The 19643-nt window shown below is 43.8% G+C and overlaps 1 protein-coding gene across 1 annotated transcript in view; it reads right to left on the reverse strand.

Annotated features, from left to right (window-relative positions):
* ppfibp2b (PPFIA binding protein 2b) overlaps positions 1–19643 on the reverse strand; it is a 66600-nt gene that overhangs the window by 22316 nt on the left and 24641 nt on the right. The window contains 4 exon segments of the mRNA XM_070907139.1: positions 2073–2222; positions 8367–8480; positions 10498–10584; positions 15303–15311. Coding sequence (XP_070763240.1) covers positions 2073–2222; positions 8367–8480; positions 10498–10584; positions 15303–15311 — 360 coding nt within the window.

The following is a 19643-nucleotide window of genomic DNA, read 5'->3' on the forward strand; positions in this document are numbered from 1 at the left end:
CAGGCCGTCTGCTGGGTGTTGAAACTGTCACAAACAGTTTATTATTTGGGTGACAGATCTGGCTGCAATATGGTGTTGGGACACCCCTTCATCAACTGATTAGGCTGGGTGTGAATGTATGGCTTTCACTTACAGTAGTGCTGGCAAAGAGTTGTGGGAAAGCCCAACGTGGAGGACAACAACCAAACCTGAAAGGCAACACTGCAGCGACTTCAGCCAACACTGCAGTTTCTAGTGAAAGCTGAAACCATTTTTCGTTATCTCATGGGTGGCCCACAGAACCAAAAGGTTCAGACTTGTTTAAACAAGTGAACTGAAGTTTCAGCTACTTTTTTGGGATCGCCCAGGATCTTGCTTTGTATTCCCCCTCAGCAGTGGCAGGTACAAAAGACGACAGCCCTGAGGCTCTGCGAACAGACCCGGTTGACACCAAACGCACATTCCACCAATCACACCCCTCTTTAGTAGGATCATCGGCCACCGGCCACCAGCCAACAGGTGAGTTCACACAAACAAAGCTAAAGGGGATTTGCTCCAAGTATTCCGATACATCAAGTCATATAGAAGTCACTACACTGTGCTTATTTGTTTGGAGTAAACGGAAGATGTAACTTGGTGGAACATACAAATAAAAAAAGCAGCACCATAGTAGGAAAAAGTTAATAAGTAGATTCTGCAGAAAGAAACTTGCAAGTGAGCCAGGACATTTGAGATATTCTGTGTGCCAAAAAGTCGCCTTAATCAGTGTCCCCTTCCCAAAAACCCTAATGGGTCCACTTCAGCGTATGGGAAACCATTTATTTTGGTTGGTGCTGTGGCCACAGCGTCCAGTGGTGGATGTTGTTGCTACTCGCTTTGGCTCAGAGACGGTGAAAACATTCAAAACACACAAACAACTGACATACATCCTTTTTTATGACATGTCTTAGGGTAACGCGAGGGGCCCCACATGTCCCTAAGTAATCCCTGATGGCATGTGATTGTTTTCCGTCTGCTCACGGACAGAGAAAACAAGAAAAACATGCCAGTAGTCTCTGGTCATTTCATGTTCGGAATGGAAAAAGGCTCTCATTAAACACTGGAAAAACATCTGCATCATCTTTCAGAGTTGTGCACTTTGGGGGGGGGGGGTGCTTCGCCAGAGGCGCAGTATGAGGTCTCAGTGGAGACTAAACCAAGAGACCTAATAGTGCCATTGTTGTACTTATTAAAGACATACAAACATATCACACGTCATACACTTACATAACGCAGCATTAAGGGAGGCCAATGTGTAAAAAAGACAGTCTCTGTGAGGTTGTGCTTTGAGCTAAATGCTAACGTCAGCATGTTAACATGCTCACAACGCTAATGTTTACCACGCTCACCATCTTGGTTTAGTGGGTACGCATGCTAACATTTGCTGATTAGCACTCAAGTGCAGCTGGCTGACGGACATGCCATTCGTTTTGCGGGTATGTGATCATCATGACCAAGAAGTTGCAGTGAGGGATCGAGTCAATACATTTCATCCCGAGTGTGTCATGAATGTCGAGCCCAAATTTCATGACAATCGATGCAATAGCTGTTGAGATATTTCAGTCTGGACCGTGGTGGTGACCAACAGACCTGCATTGCCATCCCAAGATCTACACCGCTAGCGTGGCTAAAAATCTTCTCCCACTGTATATATGTGTACATTTCCTGTAAATTTAATTGAGAAACAGTTTAGATAAATTAGCCAGATAAGAATGCTGTTGGCTAATCAACTGAATTTAACACCCGATATATCAAGGTACTTCATCTCTAAAGATCTCGTCCAATCCAATAACGTCCTAGTGCAGCCCGACATATTAAAGGGAAAGGGATTTTATCAGTGCACAAACATTTCTGATGTGTGTTGTAGGATACTAAGAGGAGGAGGAAACATTTCATTCAACACTACGTCGATGGTGTATACGCATGTATGGGTGGAAACTTTTCATTCAGGCCAACGCAGCAGGAACCTCTGCCTACAGCTACTTACTGTACATACAAGCAGCATTTAAAGTTGTTAACAGACCAACACACACAGGTCTGTTGACTTTACACACCTCGGCTTTGTTCTGCTCGCTGTCCGTGGGATCTTGGGGGCGTGCGTTGCTGTGCGTCTCCTCCATGCCGACCAGCTTCAGCTTGAGGTACGACACCTCGTCCATCAGATCCAGCTTCTGAGTCTCCAGAGAGGTCCTGTTCATCAGCTCCTGGGACACACACACACACACACACTGTAAGTTAGACGCATGGAAAACAACACTTTCACAGACCACGGCAGTAGAAAAAGTCACACACAAATATCGGAGATCAACGCAGTGAGAAGTCAGCATGCTACTCCACTCGGTACAATGTTCTTCCCACACTAACAGAGCAGGCTAGGCTGGGGGGCCCAGACCCCACAAAGCTAAATATACACACACACTCACACAGGCAAGCAAGGGACTCTATTAATATATCTCTGTGCTTCTTTGGTATGGGACAGAGAAAAAGAAAGTGTGTCTGAAAGAGAGAGAGAGACAGAGAGAGAGGGTATGCTGGCCACTGAACATGAAGAAGTGTGTTTTTTCTCTGACTCAAAATGAAAAAAAAAAACAAATCTCTTTGCCAACTCTCAGTGTGTCTGTTGCTTTCGTTTCCTCAACTAAACCTCTTCTAATCCCACTTCCTCTCAACTCAACCTTACATTGCCTTGGATTGTTCTTTAAGCATCTGACAACCATCTTCGTACGCCACTCTTGTTGAGATCAAACATTTTAGAGCAAAATGGAGAGGAAAATGAGCCTGCAAACAGTTACTAGTTTGATAAACCAGGTACAGGAAGTGCAGAAAGCTTTGGCCCAGATCCATCCTTCTTGCTGGTCATTTTATACCAAAAAAAAAAAAAAGAAGTGATTCCAGCTCTATATCTAATCTAGATCTAACTAAAACAGATACTTCCTGTATCTTTTTGTCCTTCAAAACAGATTAAAAGAATAGTCTGGCTGTTAACATGTCATGCAACAAGTGACCATGTCTTGAAATAAAGCAGAATGTTTCTCTCACATCTGGTGATTCGATCGATTTGACGTCACTGGTTTTAAGGAAATGGGGTATTTATGAGTCAACAACCAAGTGAATGACTCATTAAGAGGGACGCAACTTTGCACAGCTTCTCTGAATAATGCACTACTGTTGCACAATAGTGCAAGTTTGAGATGATTTTCCAACCGAGGTCAGGGACTTTCTTTCATGCTGGATCACACTCGATATGACCTTGATAAACACAGCAATGCTTTGGAGCTAAATGCTAACCTCAGCATGCTAACATTTGCCAGCTCAATTCAATTTTATTTATATAGCACCAAATCATGACAGAAGTCATCTCAGGGCACTTTTCATAAAGACCGTACTCTTTGAAATATTAATTTAACAGGCAATTAGCACTAAACACAAGGTAGAGCTGAGGATGATGGGATTGTCATTAGTGTTGCAGGTCATGAGCCAAAGTGTTGGACACATTTGGACAAAAGTCAACCCAAGTTATTACAACTCATCCTGAGGGGACCATGAAGGTTTGACATTTCACAATAAAATATCAACCTCATGGCTAGAGGAAAAGTCAGAGGATCACAGAAATGAATTAAGATACATCCTCTGGGCACAATGAATGTGTGAAAAAAATCTCTATCGGCTATCCATCCAATAGTTGCTGAGATATTTCCGTGAGGACCAAAGTAGTGAACCGACCAACCAACCCACCCACATCGCCATATAAATATCATCTAGTATTTATACACACTTATGTTATACTAACTTGTGCTGATTTTAGGTCCCTAATCGTGTATACTTTTCTTAGTCCTCTTAAGGACGTGTGGAGGCCACATTACACACATTAGAGACAACTCTCTTTGACCACAGACGGACACCATGCGGTCCAAATGGAAAGATCACATGGTAAGCAAATTGTGTCAACACCACAGCCACAGACAGACAGCTAAAACCCCATAATCACTCCAGCTCAGCACACACACACACACACACACACACACACACAAACACACACAAATCTGCTTAGTTATGGCAGCTGACTGTCAGTTTGCAATCTAACACCAGTGTCACTTACAGCAGGATAAGCCGCGGTCTTTAGAAGTAATTTATCAGAACCCTGTGGTCGAGGTCCACAGCTCAGCTGCCTGACATTTGCTTTCCTTTAATTATGAGCAGCAGCGTGTGACAAATTATCATCCGCTCTACAGCATTTATAGATCTCTTTATCGTCTCCAAAACTGAACTGTGTTAAACATGACACAGATACATAGCAGGACTCCGATCCCGACTTACAGTTACTTAATATGTGAAGAATGTCACTTCAGAATGAATATCCACAACTTGAAAGACACCCAGACCGATGTGATCCACAGAAGTATTATACGCTGACGCTCATACCCCATTTACACCTGGCATCAAGGAGAAAACGCGTGTTAATGCCTGCAGAAAGCATTGGGATTGAATCTCACCACATTCCACATGACTGCATTTTTAAGAAACAAAAATCTGCCCAGGGAGTTGAGAGGTCACCTAACTCCGCCACGTCCTGCTAGCTTAGGCAAGCCTGGTAAAAGCTGCTGGCGTAGCAGCAGCTCGCAAGTCTTCCTTATCAAAAAGGGATTCAGAAAGGAATGGCGTCGGTACCATAGTGACAAGAGCAACAAGCCGTAAACAACACCGAAATATTTGAAATGTCGACAAACAGTCATATCTCATACCACAGTGAAGTGCATTGAAACTGGTCAGATATGTTGGATTGTTTTGAAATCTTAAAAGATACTTACTACTAAGAGAATGACGTGAGGTAGTAAATTCATTTTGCCTATGGACAAATCAAAAAAGATAATGAACCTTCACTTAAGCTGCATTTGTGCATGCGCATGCGTGTGTGTACACACATTTGTAACCACAACACCGTAAGACACAGAACTGTCTCAATACCATCATTTCTGTGTCTAGATAAAGGCACAGCAGGACGCGTAGTCACAGCATGACGACATGTGTGGGTGGATCCCCTCTAGCATGAGAACACTGTACTCTGTGTGTGTGTGTGTGTGTGTGTGTGTGTGTGTGTGTGTGCGCGCTGACTAAGGACTATTTCTTATTAGATTAGCTGTGGTTCCCACGGCAAGAAGCAGCCCCGCGGCACTGACACATAACGTTACATGGCTGTCTTTCTCTTTCTCCCTCACTCAAAGACTCACACAGGGACAGTGACACAGATGAAGGACAGCCTGCCGCAGACATGATGTCACCTTTTAAATCCTTCAAACTTGCTTTCTAATGATATATTGAGGAGACTTAAGAGAAACAGATTTGGGAGATGATAAACACTCCGAAAAGGCAACACACTGCGACGCGACGGGCACACAGACCCGGAAGCCAGACGACTGTTATCTTCCTCCGCACTCCGCCTTCATCTCTCTCGGCAAACATCTCGTATCACAGTAGCTATTTGACCAGCAGTCATTAACTGCGTCTCACACACACACACACACACACACACACACGCATTAGCGCACAACCACAAACTGAGACAACAGCTGCAGATCAGTGCAGCTAAATCTAAAAAGGATTGTAAAGAGGATCAGGTGCAGTGGCAGGTGGAGATCTACAGTCAGTTTGAAATGTGCTTCCATTTAACTGTAACGGTGGCGACGTACCAATTCTGTTTTTCAATTACGACTGACAGAAAAACAGGGAAGAAGAGAACTCCCTTGTATAAATTCAAGGATTATAAAAGCTAGCTGGATAAAGACGATAAAGGCCACAGCCCCAAGTGGGGCATTCTTTTTTGGGACTGTGGCCTTTTTATCCTCGGTCTTGACGACGGAGAGAACAAAGAGCCTGTTGAAGGGTCTAAACAGAGGGTTGATTCTGCGATGCACAGAGCTGTGGTCTTGTTGAGTCCAGTTTGGCAGAGCTCATGAGTTTTCCTCATTGAAGACGTCAAGCCAAACAACTGGAACAACTTGAAGACATTCAGAGTTTCGCACTACTTATACTGGCGACAGCAACAGCGCGACCTGTAGTCTACAGCAGGGTTGACCTGCAACAGATACAAAAAAAAAAAGACAGGGGCCTTCAGACAATCCAGACTCAGCTCCTGAAGATCCTAAGAACAACACCCTACAGCCACGCTATCCTCTGTGAGGTCTCTTGGGCACAGCGGTGCAGCCAGATGCTAACATCACCATGCAAAATGTTAACATGCTGATGTTTAGAAGGTATAATGTTTTCCATGGTCACCATCTTAGTTTAGTGTTTGGTGTCTTGGCATGCTAACATTTTCTGATTAGCACTAAACACGATGTACAGCTGAGGCTGAAGGGGAATGTCATGAATATGTGTGCCACATTTCATGGCAAGGCATCTGATAGTTATGTAGTTCATCCACAGGATCCATGGCTAACAAGAAACATTTTAGCCAGAGCAAGAAGGCGAGTGCGAGTGGGTGTCTGCCATGACGAACTAAAGTAAACAAGGGTTGTACCCTTCTCAGGGTAAAGCAGCGTTACAGTAATACACACAAGGGCGAAAGAATTGTTACTTGACTTGTTTGACCTATCATCATACTGTAGGTGTCACTAAAACAACTAGGATTAAAGGTTTGAATTTTAAGATTCAAAACTAATTTCTCGTTCATTCATAGTTGATTACGCAGATACAAGGTTTTCACCCAGCAGCAGCAAAGTGTAGCAACTCATAACTCTCAGTCATCATTCTCAGCGATATCCTGTCAGACATGCTTGCGGCAGTGCCCTGTTAAAAACGTTCTTTTGGTTTTCACAGACAAGCTACAAATGTGATTCTTGCTCGTTCCAGTTGGTCTCATATATCAAGCTGCTGTATCCCATAGGGAATGCTTTATTTCTTTGCTCTGATTGAAGCAAATCTCTGCCCTTTATTATTTTGAGAGGACCTTTTTGCCTTCAGGGCCAATAACAACTTACTGAACCAAAAATGGGACATTTTAGGCCTCATCATACTGCGATGCAAAGCTAATAGCAGTGCTTCAAACTGTATGAAACAACAGTGGTAGCAGAGCAGTCCACAGTGCTTTATCTAAAAGGTCACCCTCAAACTCAGTTTGTTTTAAGAGTAAACTTACCTAATCCTGAAACACAGTGTAATGTTGAGCTTTGACCTGTCAAGTCTACTTGTTCTCGTTTGTGTTAAATCCACCACATAACTGAACAGGCCGCGAGTCAGAGGAGGTCAACGGTATAAAGTCAAGCTGGAATGGAACACCGTGCCACTCCTTTATTTATTCACTCACAGTACCACCTCACTGCTACAGTGTTCAGCCGCTCGTCTGTCTGCACATCCTGTTTGACAGCTGGCACAAGCGATCACGCCAATGCCGCTACCTGACATCAGTGGCTTGACAGAACATGTGTGTAAACTAAAAACAACATGTCACCGTAATAATTTTTCAGCCAATTTCATTTTCAGATACCTTGAGAACATTTTAGTAGTGTTTTCATATGTTGCAAATTAATGTGGTTTAGTTGTTAAAACACTCAGTAAGTCAAAACTGAATTAAACTGAACACTCACATGACTGGAGCCTGATTGGCCGACGCACTCTGATCTCTTTTCCTGCTCGGTTGGACTTCTGGCAGGGCGGACATTTTGACCGTTTTGATCGACTGTCCCTCAGTTTGAGCAGTTCCACGGTCCGACTGCTGATCATTTCTAAAAACTGTCGCGAGCTTGTTTTAATGGAGTAGTATTTCACATGTCGTGGCACGTAGCTACGCTAACAAATTGCACAAAATTAATAAAAACAAAAGCGTCTGCCCAGTTTAATGCGTGTCATCTAAATATTGTGGTACTGACGAATTCAAGAGTCCACTTTCCACTTGGAGCACCTTTGAGTTGACTTTAAAAAAGGCACCCATTCCGCTGATATACAGGCAGCAAAGCACCAGGAAAGACAGTGAAGAAGGAGACTGCTAGCAAGTTAACCTGGATGGAAACAGGTATTCAAAAAGTTGCTTTATAAGAACGGAAACGCATTCAACGTGTTTGTTAAACCTCAGGGACACACACACAGTGTGTTTTGGGGAGTAACGCTCCTCGGGGCACCATAAATCAAACAACATGAAGCCAGCGTGCCGCACTGCAAAGGCCCCCCGACGTATAACAGGAGCTCGAATTAGCCACCTGGTGGAAGAATGACCTCTCCCACATTTGATTAGACAGGACATTGAACATATTGCAAGTTTTGTCTGAGTCTCAAGTTTACAGCCTTGTTCAACGGCTTCTGTGTCACAGATAGTTCCATCTTTTTACGTGTGTGACTATATGTGTGTGCATTACCTGTTGAAGCATCTCCTCTGTGGAGGCCAGTTTCTGCCGGTGCTCCTCCAGAGAACTTTCCAGGTCTCTGATCTTCTCTCCCTGGGCCTCCACCTGGTCCGTCAGAACGCTCACCTAATGGGTGACACATTCATTCTCCATCAGGAATGCAGCGTTGAGCGAGACTCGCACTGGCTGTTGTGGAAGCACACGCGCAAACATTGGTGCATATACGCAAAACATGCAGTTATGAAGTGGCAATTTTTTTATTTATTTTTTGGTTGGCAAACACCACCTACCTATATTTCATGCACACACCACCATGTCTCTCCCTCGTCCTTCACTCCACACACAAACAAACACACAACTCCAAAACAACGCGCATTTACTCAGCCGTCTGTCACTCAGGAATGCGTTGCACATTTACTATAATCTCCCTGACAACACACTCACCTCCTGCCAAGCACACACACACACACACACACACACACACACTACTATTCCCCCGTTCTCCTAAACTATGCCAAATTCCTCTGACAGCAGCTGAATCTCTGTCACTTCAGCTTCCCCTGATTTTCACCCCTGCAGCCACGTCCTGTCTCACGGCACTCTGGCAAATAAAGAAGTTTCGGCCTCAAAATGAATCCACGTCCAAGATTACGAAGAAAACGAGCTCACGTGTTGTGACAGAGAGGAGACGAGTGAATGATCCGCTTCCTGACAATGACTGGGTGAGCCACGGACAAGTGAGTAAATGAATGAGCGAGTGTGTGGAGGAGTTGCAGCTCCTGAGTGTGTATAGCACCTAAAACAAGTATTTGACTGATGTGGTGTATAATCAATCTGCTATAAATCACTAAGACAAGGTATGACTTTGATATGACAGTATAAACTCCTCTTACCTCTTCTGTGCTCCGCTGCTGAGTCACACACACACACACACACACACACACACACACACAAATGCAGGTGAAAGTTCCCTGCTAGGCAACAGGGAAGTCAGTTACTAAACACGGAGTGTGTGTATATGCTAACACAGACAACACCACGCATAGTCCTGAAGAGGAGAGGCAGGTGACGAGAAAGTAAAGCAAATAACCTCAAAGCAGGCAAACTGTCAACGGCCAGTTAAATCTGCTGTCAAGCAAACCAAGCCCCAGTCACCTTGCGTATCAACCAATCACAGCGGGTCTCAGATGAGGAATGTGTAGGAAACCAGTAGGTGTGTTTGTGTGTGTGTGTGTGTGTGTGTGTGTGTGTGTGTGTGTGTGTGTGGCGAGAAATATGGACTTTATGAACAACTTTACGAACCAGAGTCATCCAGGCGGGTGGTGTACTTTAACTCGTCATTAAAAAAAAAAAGACCCACTCGCATAAGCTCACCCAGAGCACAAAACAAACACTCATGCAAGCACACAGGTGAAGAGAGTCGGGGGAGCGCATTGAAAACTGTCATTTAAGTGGGAGGAACATGAAGGCAGATTGCGGCGATCATAGCCGCATGAACCGGCTATTAAAGTGATCTAAGAGCAGGGAGAGCCTGTTGACATCATGCGGCTGTATAATCTTCTGCTTTACCGCGGCAGAGCTCATGTTGATAGTTAGATAGCGTAGAGGTCGGCGGAAAACACAAGCTCAGGCGGCTGGGAAAGCGTCCGGGCATGTTTTGTTATGAAACAACATGAAATATCCAAAGTACAAGGGATTACAGACTAGAAACTAAGACGTATCTTTTTTTTTTTCCAGTGTGGCACCAATCCTTCCAGACAAATCCCTGGCTCGTCGACTCATAGCAGGGATTCAAATCATAATGTCAAAATAAACACAACTGCGCTACAATTAAACATATGATTCTAACTCTTTTTGTTTTTTGGAGAATTCTAGGAGAAAAGTATATAAGTAACATGATACAAATGTCCCACTGAATGTAACGCAGATGCAGAAAGATATATATGTATATATATATATATATTTTTTAAACTTTATTTTGTGAGATGACAGGAGAGATTGACGGGGAATGCGGGAAGAGAGCGAGGAGGACGACATGCAACATAAGTTCCCAGCTGGAATCGAACGCGGGACTGTGATTTTATGATGCGCATTTTAGACCACGAGGCCACGAGGATAATACAGAGTAAGTAATAGTTCTGACCTGTAGCACCAGAGACTCCTTGTCTCCCTCTAGGCGGAGCAGGCGTTCTTGGTAGCTTTCATTGTTGGCTGGAGAACACAGGTTCACCTGGAGAAAAAGGCACAGAAAAACAGAAACGAGGTAAAACAGCTATTTTCACTCTTTAACACTACTTTCCCTGCGGGGCCTTGCTCTTCATACATGGGTGACTGAGTTAGCTGGACTTGAAACAACAGCTCAAGTTAACCTGAACTTCTGTCGGAGCAACAAATCCTTGAGACAAAACCTGACATTCACAAACCTTTTCAGATACAAATGAATCTGAAAATGTTGATAAAATTATGGTTTTAAATGCGAACATGTAGCATTTTGAGAAAACATCAACATTTCTTTGGTTTAATTGTGGCTTTAAAGAGTAAAATACTTGCATTTTGCTTTTTTTTTCTAATAGTGTACCGATACATAATAAAATGTGCCGAGTTAAATAAAATCAGAAAAGCAAGAGCAAAATAAATATATGAAAATTAACGTTTTCATTGTTCTTACAGCCAGATAGAAAGAAATGGTCATGAATTATGACATTTTAATGTGGACCTCCCTCTTAAACACCAAAATGTATGAAATATTGCATCAGAAGTATAAATCCTTTACGACTGGATTGAAACAACGAACTAATTTTAATCAAAATTGAGTTGTATGTTATTCATAGTTATAGCTAAATTATTCAAATAAATAATGAAAAATGAAATATTGATTCCAGGTTGTAAAACATTAAAACTTATAGGGACCGTACTGGTTGACTGGAGCTTCAGACAACAATTGATATATTGTTCTTTTTCTCTTCAACTTTCCTGGCCTGTGGTTGTTGGAAGATAGAGTGACTATCCTGTTACAATTACTGTAACGGTGTAAGAGTGAGAGTATTTTATTACGTAGTGCATTAACGGTATGTTGATCCACTGAGGCCTGCTTCAAGTCAAGTCAAAGTTTATTCAAAAAGCTCAGTATTGCAAATTTGCATCCGGAAGCAACCTCAGGAAGCGCTACAGAGGAGGGGATCCCTCTCCCTGCTTCATGTACAGAACTGGTCCGAGCCAAACTGCTGACCGACTCCTGCCGCGCGGGGCTGACAGAGCTGCTGCTGTTCAAATCATGAATTTTTCCACAAGGCACATGATAAAGAGTTATAAAAGATCATCTGACTCCCATTTATCCGGAATTAGCACACCGATAAATGCATCTTTCTGAGGCTTGGGTGATGATTTTCACAAACTGTTGCCACCTCTGAGGCGAACATAACATTCCAAAAGAAGCGGATATGGATATTTTTTGAGCAGCCATGCAGCCGTGCAGCTCAGTGGGAGAAAAAAAAGCAGCGTCAGGCTCCGTCTAGAAATAGAAATGGTTTACAACACTGTGAAAGAGATCTTTCCTTTTGGTCAGAAGCTCTTTTGCCAGATTTGAAGTCCCTAGTTATTACGGTTACAGCAGAAATGACGTGTTCCGCAACTCAGGAGGTAAAACTGAAAATCAAGCAGAACTATTTTAAATGATGTAGTCAGGTCAGTTTCCATTTCTCTGTAAAGAGAGAGATTATCCCGTCTTTGAGCGTCTGTGTCCAGCTCTGCTGACTCCTCAGCTTGCTGCTGCTGTTAACAGGGACGCTGAGAGAACGAGGGAAACATCATTATCCAGCCATAAAGATGAGGGTTTCTGCTTCTCTCAGCTCCAGAGCAGGCTGCTGGTAGCTGCCCATTCACTTTAAGGAACTTCTGTCCTTTTCACATCAAACTGTGTGGTAGTAGCCCCCCCAAACTGCATAAGAAGAATTGATAATTAGCTGCTAAATGCAGCATACTGCACATTTTATCGTCAATGAATCATTATCACAACACATTTTGAGGCATTAGACAGCTATGGATTGTTGCCAGGCTGGGAATTTGCTATATTGCTGTATGGCACAAAACAAAATGAGTATTTCAGACATCAATAATTAGCTGCTGCAAAGGACCTGAAGCCTTAGAACAGGGGTGTCGAACTCATTTTCACCGAGGGCCACATCAGCGTAATGACTGTCCTCAAAGGGCCAGATGTACCTTATAAATGTAACTAAATGTAATCGAATGTAATGTATAATAAATGTAACTACTCCTTAATGTTAAATAACTCTGAATTTATTACTTATTCAAGTCACAAACATTGCAGTTGCATAGATTTGTTTGTTGCTCTGTTATAACATAAATCCTTTTAATTTGTCAGCTTATGAAACCCACATAACTCCATCAATCATGGATCAAACTATCCAAGTGAATGAAGAAAAATAACATAATAAACAACTCTGAAAAAACTCAGAAAAATAACACAATAAATACCCATTACCCACCACCCATTGGCGGTGAGCCGTCACTTCGCGGGTATCATAGTCGACAGGCATTGTGGGAAATGTAGTTTTTGGTCAAAGCACTCTTTTGACCTATTTATTTTTAGACACTCAGACCTTTTAAGCTCTCGGCCTTGAGTTTGACACATATGCCTTAGAACATGCTGAGACTGCAATTGGACAAAACACAGGTGACGTGTTTGTGATGAAATGCATTTCAAGAATAGCTAATTTTATATAACTGACATTTAAAGCCGCATTAACCAATATTTTCATAATAGCAACGGATCAAATGTATGTAGTGGCAGTTGTGGCTCACAGTGACAAACCCTCAGAGACTCCGCAGTTCCCCTCGGCTGTTTTTTAGCGAGAAAGCTGTGATAAACCCGCTGCGCGCCATGACGCGCCTGACAGGAGAGTGAATACTGGGGCTTATGTTCATCAGCAGAAACACCAAATGAATGCTAATGTTGCTCCGTGGGTGTTTAATTAAGCAACTGTTTGCTAACAAGTTAGCCATAAGGACTTTACAAGGTTATAATAAGTCAGTGTTGTTGTTTACAGGTTGTTCCCAGTGGCCAAAGGCACTGGTGACAGAAGATATACTTGTATTAACTTGTACTTGCCGGTTTATAGCAGTCAATTCTTGAATGTGTTATACATTAAGTTGTGTGTACAGTCCACCCAACAGCTGTTTAAACTATATGGCCAAAACACACTGCCAAAAATAACTGGACAGTCCAGAAAAGCATGCAAAAGGCCCGGGAAGCTAAAATATGTGCTGAGTGTAGACGTAAATACTTGTAAGTGGCCCTTCCTGCCATCATGACGATGACCCAGTTTTGAAGAGGAGAAATGTAAACATCTGCACGTTAGGCTTTTAGCTGACACTCTTATCTGATGCTACGTTCAGAGCAGTAACTGTACAATAAGCCACCAACAGTGCTAACCCAAAACTGAGGTTAGCACCCTGGCGGCATTGTCATGACCATATTGCAGAAAATACAGCTTTAGCTTGTTCGCCTCCACACAGTGTAAAACGTGTGGACAGTTAGCCTCACGACTGTCTAAGAACACAGACAAATGACCCTAAAATCAGCCTGTAATCCTTCATGAACCGTCTGCAGCTGAGGTCAGTGACTTCAGAGGATGTATACAGACTGGGCCACCTGACGCTGACCATATGGACACATTAAAGCTATTAACATACTGTAAACCAAACAGAGAGACGGGGGGGGGGGGGGGGGATCAAAGCTACAGTGTGAAAGTCTCCCTAATGTTTAGGTCTGCAATACTGCTCCAGTATGACTTCTGGTTTGTTGCTCCAGCGGGAGACGTCAAGGAAGTATTTGAAATATGCTGCAATCACTGATATTCCCATCGGACTGTGCAGAGACGCAGAGCCATTTCGGGGGGTGGGGGGGTGGGGTGGTGACACAGCACTTGAAGGGGCTGATAAAGGAAACCAGGCCAGTCTGGTTTTATCTGTCTGTCATCGCCTGCTGGACTGTGCAGGTATGGAGGGGAGGAGGCCAAGAGGGTGAGGGAGAACAGGGATTTGGGGGGCAGAGTTGGGCCCTTCACATTAGCCCGATGGAAAGATGGAAGCTCTGGCCAGTGGAGCGGGTGGGACTCCTAATGACATACACCGCCATATATGATCCCGCTGTCTACGAATGCATGACGGCATGCAGGACAGCACCTACTTTTAGTAGTGCGACATTTCCTTGAATTCCTTGTTAAATTTGGTGGCGAGTGTTGATTTGATTTGGCCCTGCAGCATGTGTAACACATTAGCTTAGGTAGTCTCTCTAGTCACACCTCTGGGTCTCCAAATCTAATTTTCAATTTTCTTGCACAGCTTGACAATCAACAATCCCAGTGAGTGCGGAGAGGGGATTTGTCGGTGAGTTGGTGGCATTCAGGACGATCTCAGTCTGAAATACATTTTTCTTGATAGCGTTAAGCATGCTCTAAACACGCTTAACCACGCTACATGAACACGGTAGTTTCTGTGCAGGGGGGGGGGTGGGGGGGTGGAGTGGTTGTTATTATACCAAAGTAAAGGTTTGGAAACAGTATTTATTAAAAGTGCTATCACACTAAATTTTACCATGGGGGAGTGGAGTGTGTGGGACTTGAAAGCAGATCCCCCAACCTTAACTTGACTTCAGACTCAAACATGTCTTAAACAACTTCACTCCATCTATGAATCTGCTGTGTCAGTACGTAAAAAGTAGAGTGTGCTGGAGATGGCAGGATATCCGCTATTGCGGGCTCGATTGATTAGATATCAGAGAAACAGAAGTCAGCAGGGTAAAAAGTACCCAGAATGCAGCATGGTGAGACGGAGGCAAAGCGCGATAAGGTCCAAAATGTGGATGCACATTTGGTCACTCTGTATTACCAACTGAAGAAGCCAATTAAAAGAGACAAAGAGTGCCACCTGCAGTAACTGTAACAGATTTGCACATTTTGTAACAGTTGACCGGCTTTTTGGACTAGAATGAGTATTTATGGTGTGACTTCATCAGGAGAAGTCACACAGAGAAGCATCATTAGAAAAGAAAGATATGGAGCTCAGCGTTAATCCACTTTTCTGAAACAAAAAAAATGAGATATGATTATTTTTTTTTTTACACATTTCTCTGTGTGAGAATTGATTCTAGTCTGAACATGTGTTTCAAAGTATGGCATCCCTTTGGTGTGATGTTAAAATTATTATTATTATTATTACAGTTTTTAGGACCATAAAAGCTATATATTTCAAGCCCAATGTAAAAGGCATCTGACAAAATGACACAGACGTGGCAAAGCGCTGATTCATAGCCACAATAATCCGCTTATAGGACTCCAAGACAAAACAAAAACACAGCCCCGACTCAAGCTCATGTCTTAACAACAGCGCAGATCTCAGGTGGCAAAGGCGCCCCCCCCCCCCCCCCCCCGATTGAATCCAGCACCATCAGATGCTGCTTTGTCAACAAACAACAATCAGCTGATGGCTGATGCTTCTAATCTGATAACACAGTCCTTGTGATGCGTGCCTCCACACACACACACACACACACACACACACACACACACACACACACGGCCTAACAGCACCGCAACAAGTTGAGGATGCAGCTCGGCTCTTGAGCTAAAGGAAATGACATCAGAAAAGGCGTCTGTCGCTGGGAAATAACACAATAACACGCATGTGAGGGAATTCTTCTTATAAACATTGCTGAAGAGGTTGCTGGAAACTCCTTTCAAGGGCATCAATTTAACGGAAGGAACGTGATGCAAGGAAAGACGTGAAAGAGAGGAAAAAGTCAAACGGAAACCTCAGCGCTCACCTTTTTGAGCCAGGAGAAGTGCCGGTAGAAGTCAATGGGAGCCTCCATGCTGCCAGCCCATCGCTGCCCTGCCTAGTTCCGCTGTGTTTCTGTCCGACACTGTCAGACCGTGTGTGTGTGTGACCAGACAAAGTAAAGAGTGGATTCTTGAGTTTGCAGGCTGCTGTAGCATGCGGGCACTGTCACGTAAGTGTGTGTCTCTGTGTGTGAGCGAGTGTGTGTGAGCGCGAAATGTTCACAGCTGTGGAGGAGGGCGTTTTACGATCTCTGCCTTCTGAGTGGGACAACTCCCCCCTCCTCCTACAGTGCTTCTCCCTTTCTTCTCCTTCTTTAGTAGCGCTCCTTCCCCCCCCCCTCTCTTTCCCTACTTTCTCCCTCACTTCCACACTTATCTCTCCTTCCTCCAGAGACACTCGCTGCCTCCTCCCTTTCCCCGTCCTTGTCGGAGGAGTCTTCTCTTCTCCCCTTTTACCTCCAGTCACTCCTCTTTCCCCTACTCTCTCTCTCTTTCTTTCTCTCGTTTTTTTTCTGCCTTTCTTTACTTCTCAGTCGCTCCCCCTCTTTCCTTTTTCTCTCCCTGCTGAGGTCCATCTGACAGCCAAATGGCCGAGCCCAGAGAGGAGGTGGGGTGGTGGTGGTGGTGCTGGTGGGAGGGTCTGCCGTTTTTCTTCTTTCTCTGTCATCTGTTTGTGTCTGAGTCTTGGCCCATATTCTCCCTCGCTCTCTCTCTGACACACACACACACACACACACACACACACACACACACACACACACACTCACACACAAACACAAACACACACTCACACACACACTAAACCAGCAGCATGTGATGTTAGACACGCGAACAAAGCAGCAACAGGCTGTAATGTCAGCACAAACACAAACCACGCCAGGTCTCTCCCCCTCGCTTGTGCTCTCTCTTAATTAAGTTACAGCCGCAGAGCTGGGAGACCTCACAACACTGTCTGCACAAGTGAGAGACACCCCCCCCCCACTCCCACTGTCTTTCTGTGTCTGATCATCTTCATGTTTAAACCCATTAGCTCAGGTTTCCATTTCCTGTGTACTTTACAAAACCGTTCACCATAACAATGTCAGCCATTTGTCTGAATGACAGGTACATTTACACACACACACACACACACACGCACACACGCTGACGAATATTTTAACTGCTCGGTGGATTATGAGCTATTCAAAGTGTCTTATAATAACAAGAACTTGTTTGTGTGTGTGTGTGTGTGTGTGTGTGTATGTTTGACAATAAGATAATCCTTTTGTGTTGTGTTTGTTGTTGTGTTGTGTACCTTTGATGAACCCAAACTATACTTTCCACATGTGCAGAGCTGCGAAGGCTCTCTGTGACGTACACTTCGTCACCTGCTCATGTGAACAAGGGTCAAATATAGGGCAGCACGCGGACGTCGACGCGGCTCAGCGCATGGAATGTGCAGGCCGACAAGTCCGCATGCGCAGATACCTAATGTAGCACGCACTGCACGGAGCTGGGTGTGCCGGTCTTTCAGTGTGAAGGACTACAAGAGGGTGGCTGATGGGTCACATAACATGGCAAATTATGTCACGTGACATGGTAGTGTTTGAATCTGCTTATCCAATCCAAAATCCTTTTAATATCGCTTACTGAATGGTTTTGGGTTCCGCTTTCAACATTTGTGCGTCACCAAAATCGCAGATAACTTTAAAATGTATTTAAAGCTGCAGTGACAGACATTTTTATATAGTGTCTTTCAGCTCACTGTTTTGGTGTCAGTTTCGGCAACTTTTCAGCAGCTCCATCGGCAGCAGGCAGAAGTTAGCGACCAGCAAGTGATAAAAGTGGAGCATTTAGCTGCTGAGAGGCAGACTTTTCTCAATGCTTTATGTCTGCTGTGATGTGTAAATAGGCAACTCTTTGCTAACTTATTAGCAATATCAACTTTATAAAAAGGTGATAATGTGCCCCCATCGCAAGCGAAAAGGCAGAGAAGGCAGAAAGACTACAGTTTTGCGTGCTAGCCTAAATAACGTTCAACCTGAAAATGAGATGAGCAGCGTGAGATATAAAAACGTTGATAAAAGATTTAAAATTGCCCCACTTTGCTGATCCTCAGTGCTAGTGTGGAAAAAGAGAACATGTCAACTAGCTGGTGCCGACTTGGGGGAAAAACTCTTCTCCAAAAACCGTCAACGGCGTCAGGAACACCGCCTGAAGACCTGTTAACGTCTATGGGTCGGCAGTAATGAGCGGCAGTCACGGGGCATCGCAACTTCCTGCCAATAACACACTGATGATGCTTCCTATGTTTATATGTGTATATCTGTAAGTGTGTGTGTGTTTCGCCATGGAGCATCCCCTGGAGAGAAGCCCACAGGGTGCAGACTAATTGCAGAGCACGAATGTCTTTGATCCTGTTCCTCCAGGTCAGCGGGGGAGGAGTAGGAAAGGGGGGTGGGGGGGTGGACAGGATGAGGACAAGAGGGAGCAGCCAACCTTACATATTGGACGCCTCAATAACCTGCCAGGCTTTTGTTCATCTCTGCTATTGAAATTCACAGGCCAACAATTTTCACTGGAACTGCTTTCCACTGAAGAAATAGTCCCTCTGGAAAGAGGATCATGGATTGATGCATTTTTCCAATGCTGCTAACCCCTACAGTATTATTAATGCAACCATGATCTTTTCCAAACCATAACCAACTTGTGTTTGTTGCCTAACTCTAACCTTAACCACACCGCAGTGGCCATGCACAGATATTGCAGGAAGAGAGACTGGATGTAAAACAAATGTCGACTCTAAATGTAATCCTTGATTTTGCAGAATTGTCCAATACCGACATTTTTTGTCTGGTGAATTTTTATTTATTTATTTATTTTTATTGTCCAAACTAGACAGGGTGCCCTGGTGGACTGTCCACTCTAATAAAAGGCATAAAATGACTTGGAAAAATGTGAAACTGGGTATTCTGGGGTGTGCTCACAACTGGAGCACCTTGTTTACCGTAAACTGTGGTGAACAAGAGTCAACAAGTGTGCAGCAGGAAACACAACAAGGTATGCATGTGAGGGGGACATAACATCAGGGCAAATATTTACTGTAAACCAATCTGCCCCTTTACAAAACATCCAAGTACATTTTATGGTTAAAAAAATAGCAAAAATCTAAACCGATTGGCTTTTATACACAGTGTATTGAAGAGTTTGCTAGTATAATTAAAGAAGTTTCACTTAAGACGAACGACCTGAGGGTCGCGACCCCCACAAGGGTTCAGAGGACAGGAAAGCAGAAGAAAACACATTTCTGCTATACCGAATTATGTTTAATTTTCAGACTTTCCATTACCAGATCGTTTTACCTCTAAAACTTATTCAGATAAAACAAGGGGAAAAAAGGTCACTCCTCGGATGAATTGGCCAGAACCAGTAAACAAACGCAATCTGTGAA

Source organism: Enoplosus armatus, chromosome 6 (assembly GCF_043641665.1).
Source record: "Enoplosus armatus isolate fEnoArm2 chromosome 6, fEnoArm2.hap1, whole genome shotgun sequence".
NCBI classification, from domain to species: domain Eukaryota; kingdom Metazoa; phylum Chordata; class Actinopteri; order Centrarchiformes; family Enoplosidae; genus Enoplosus; species Enoplosus armatus.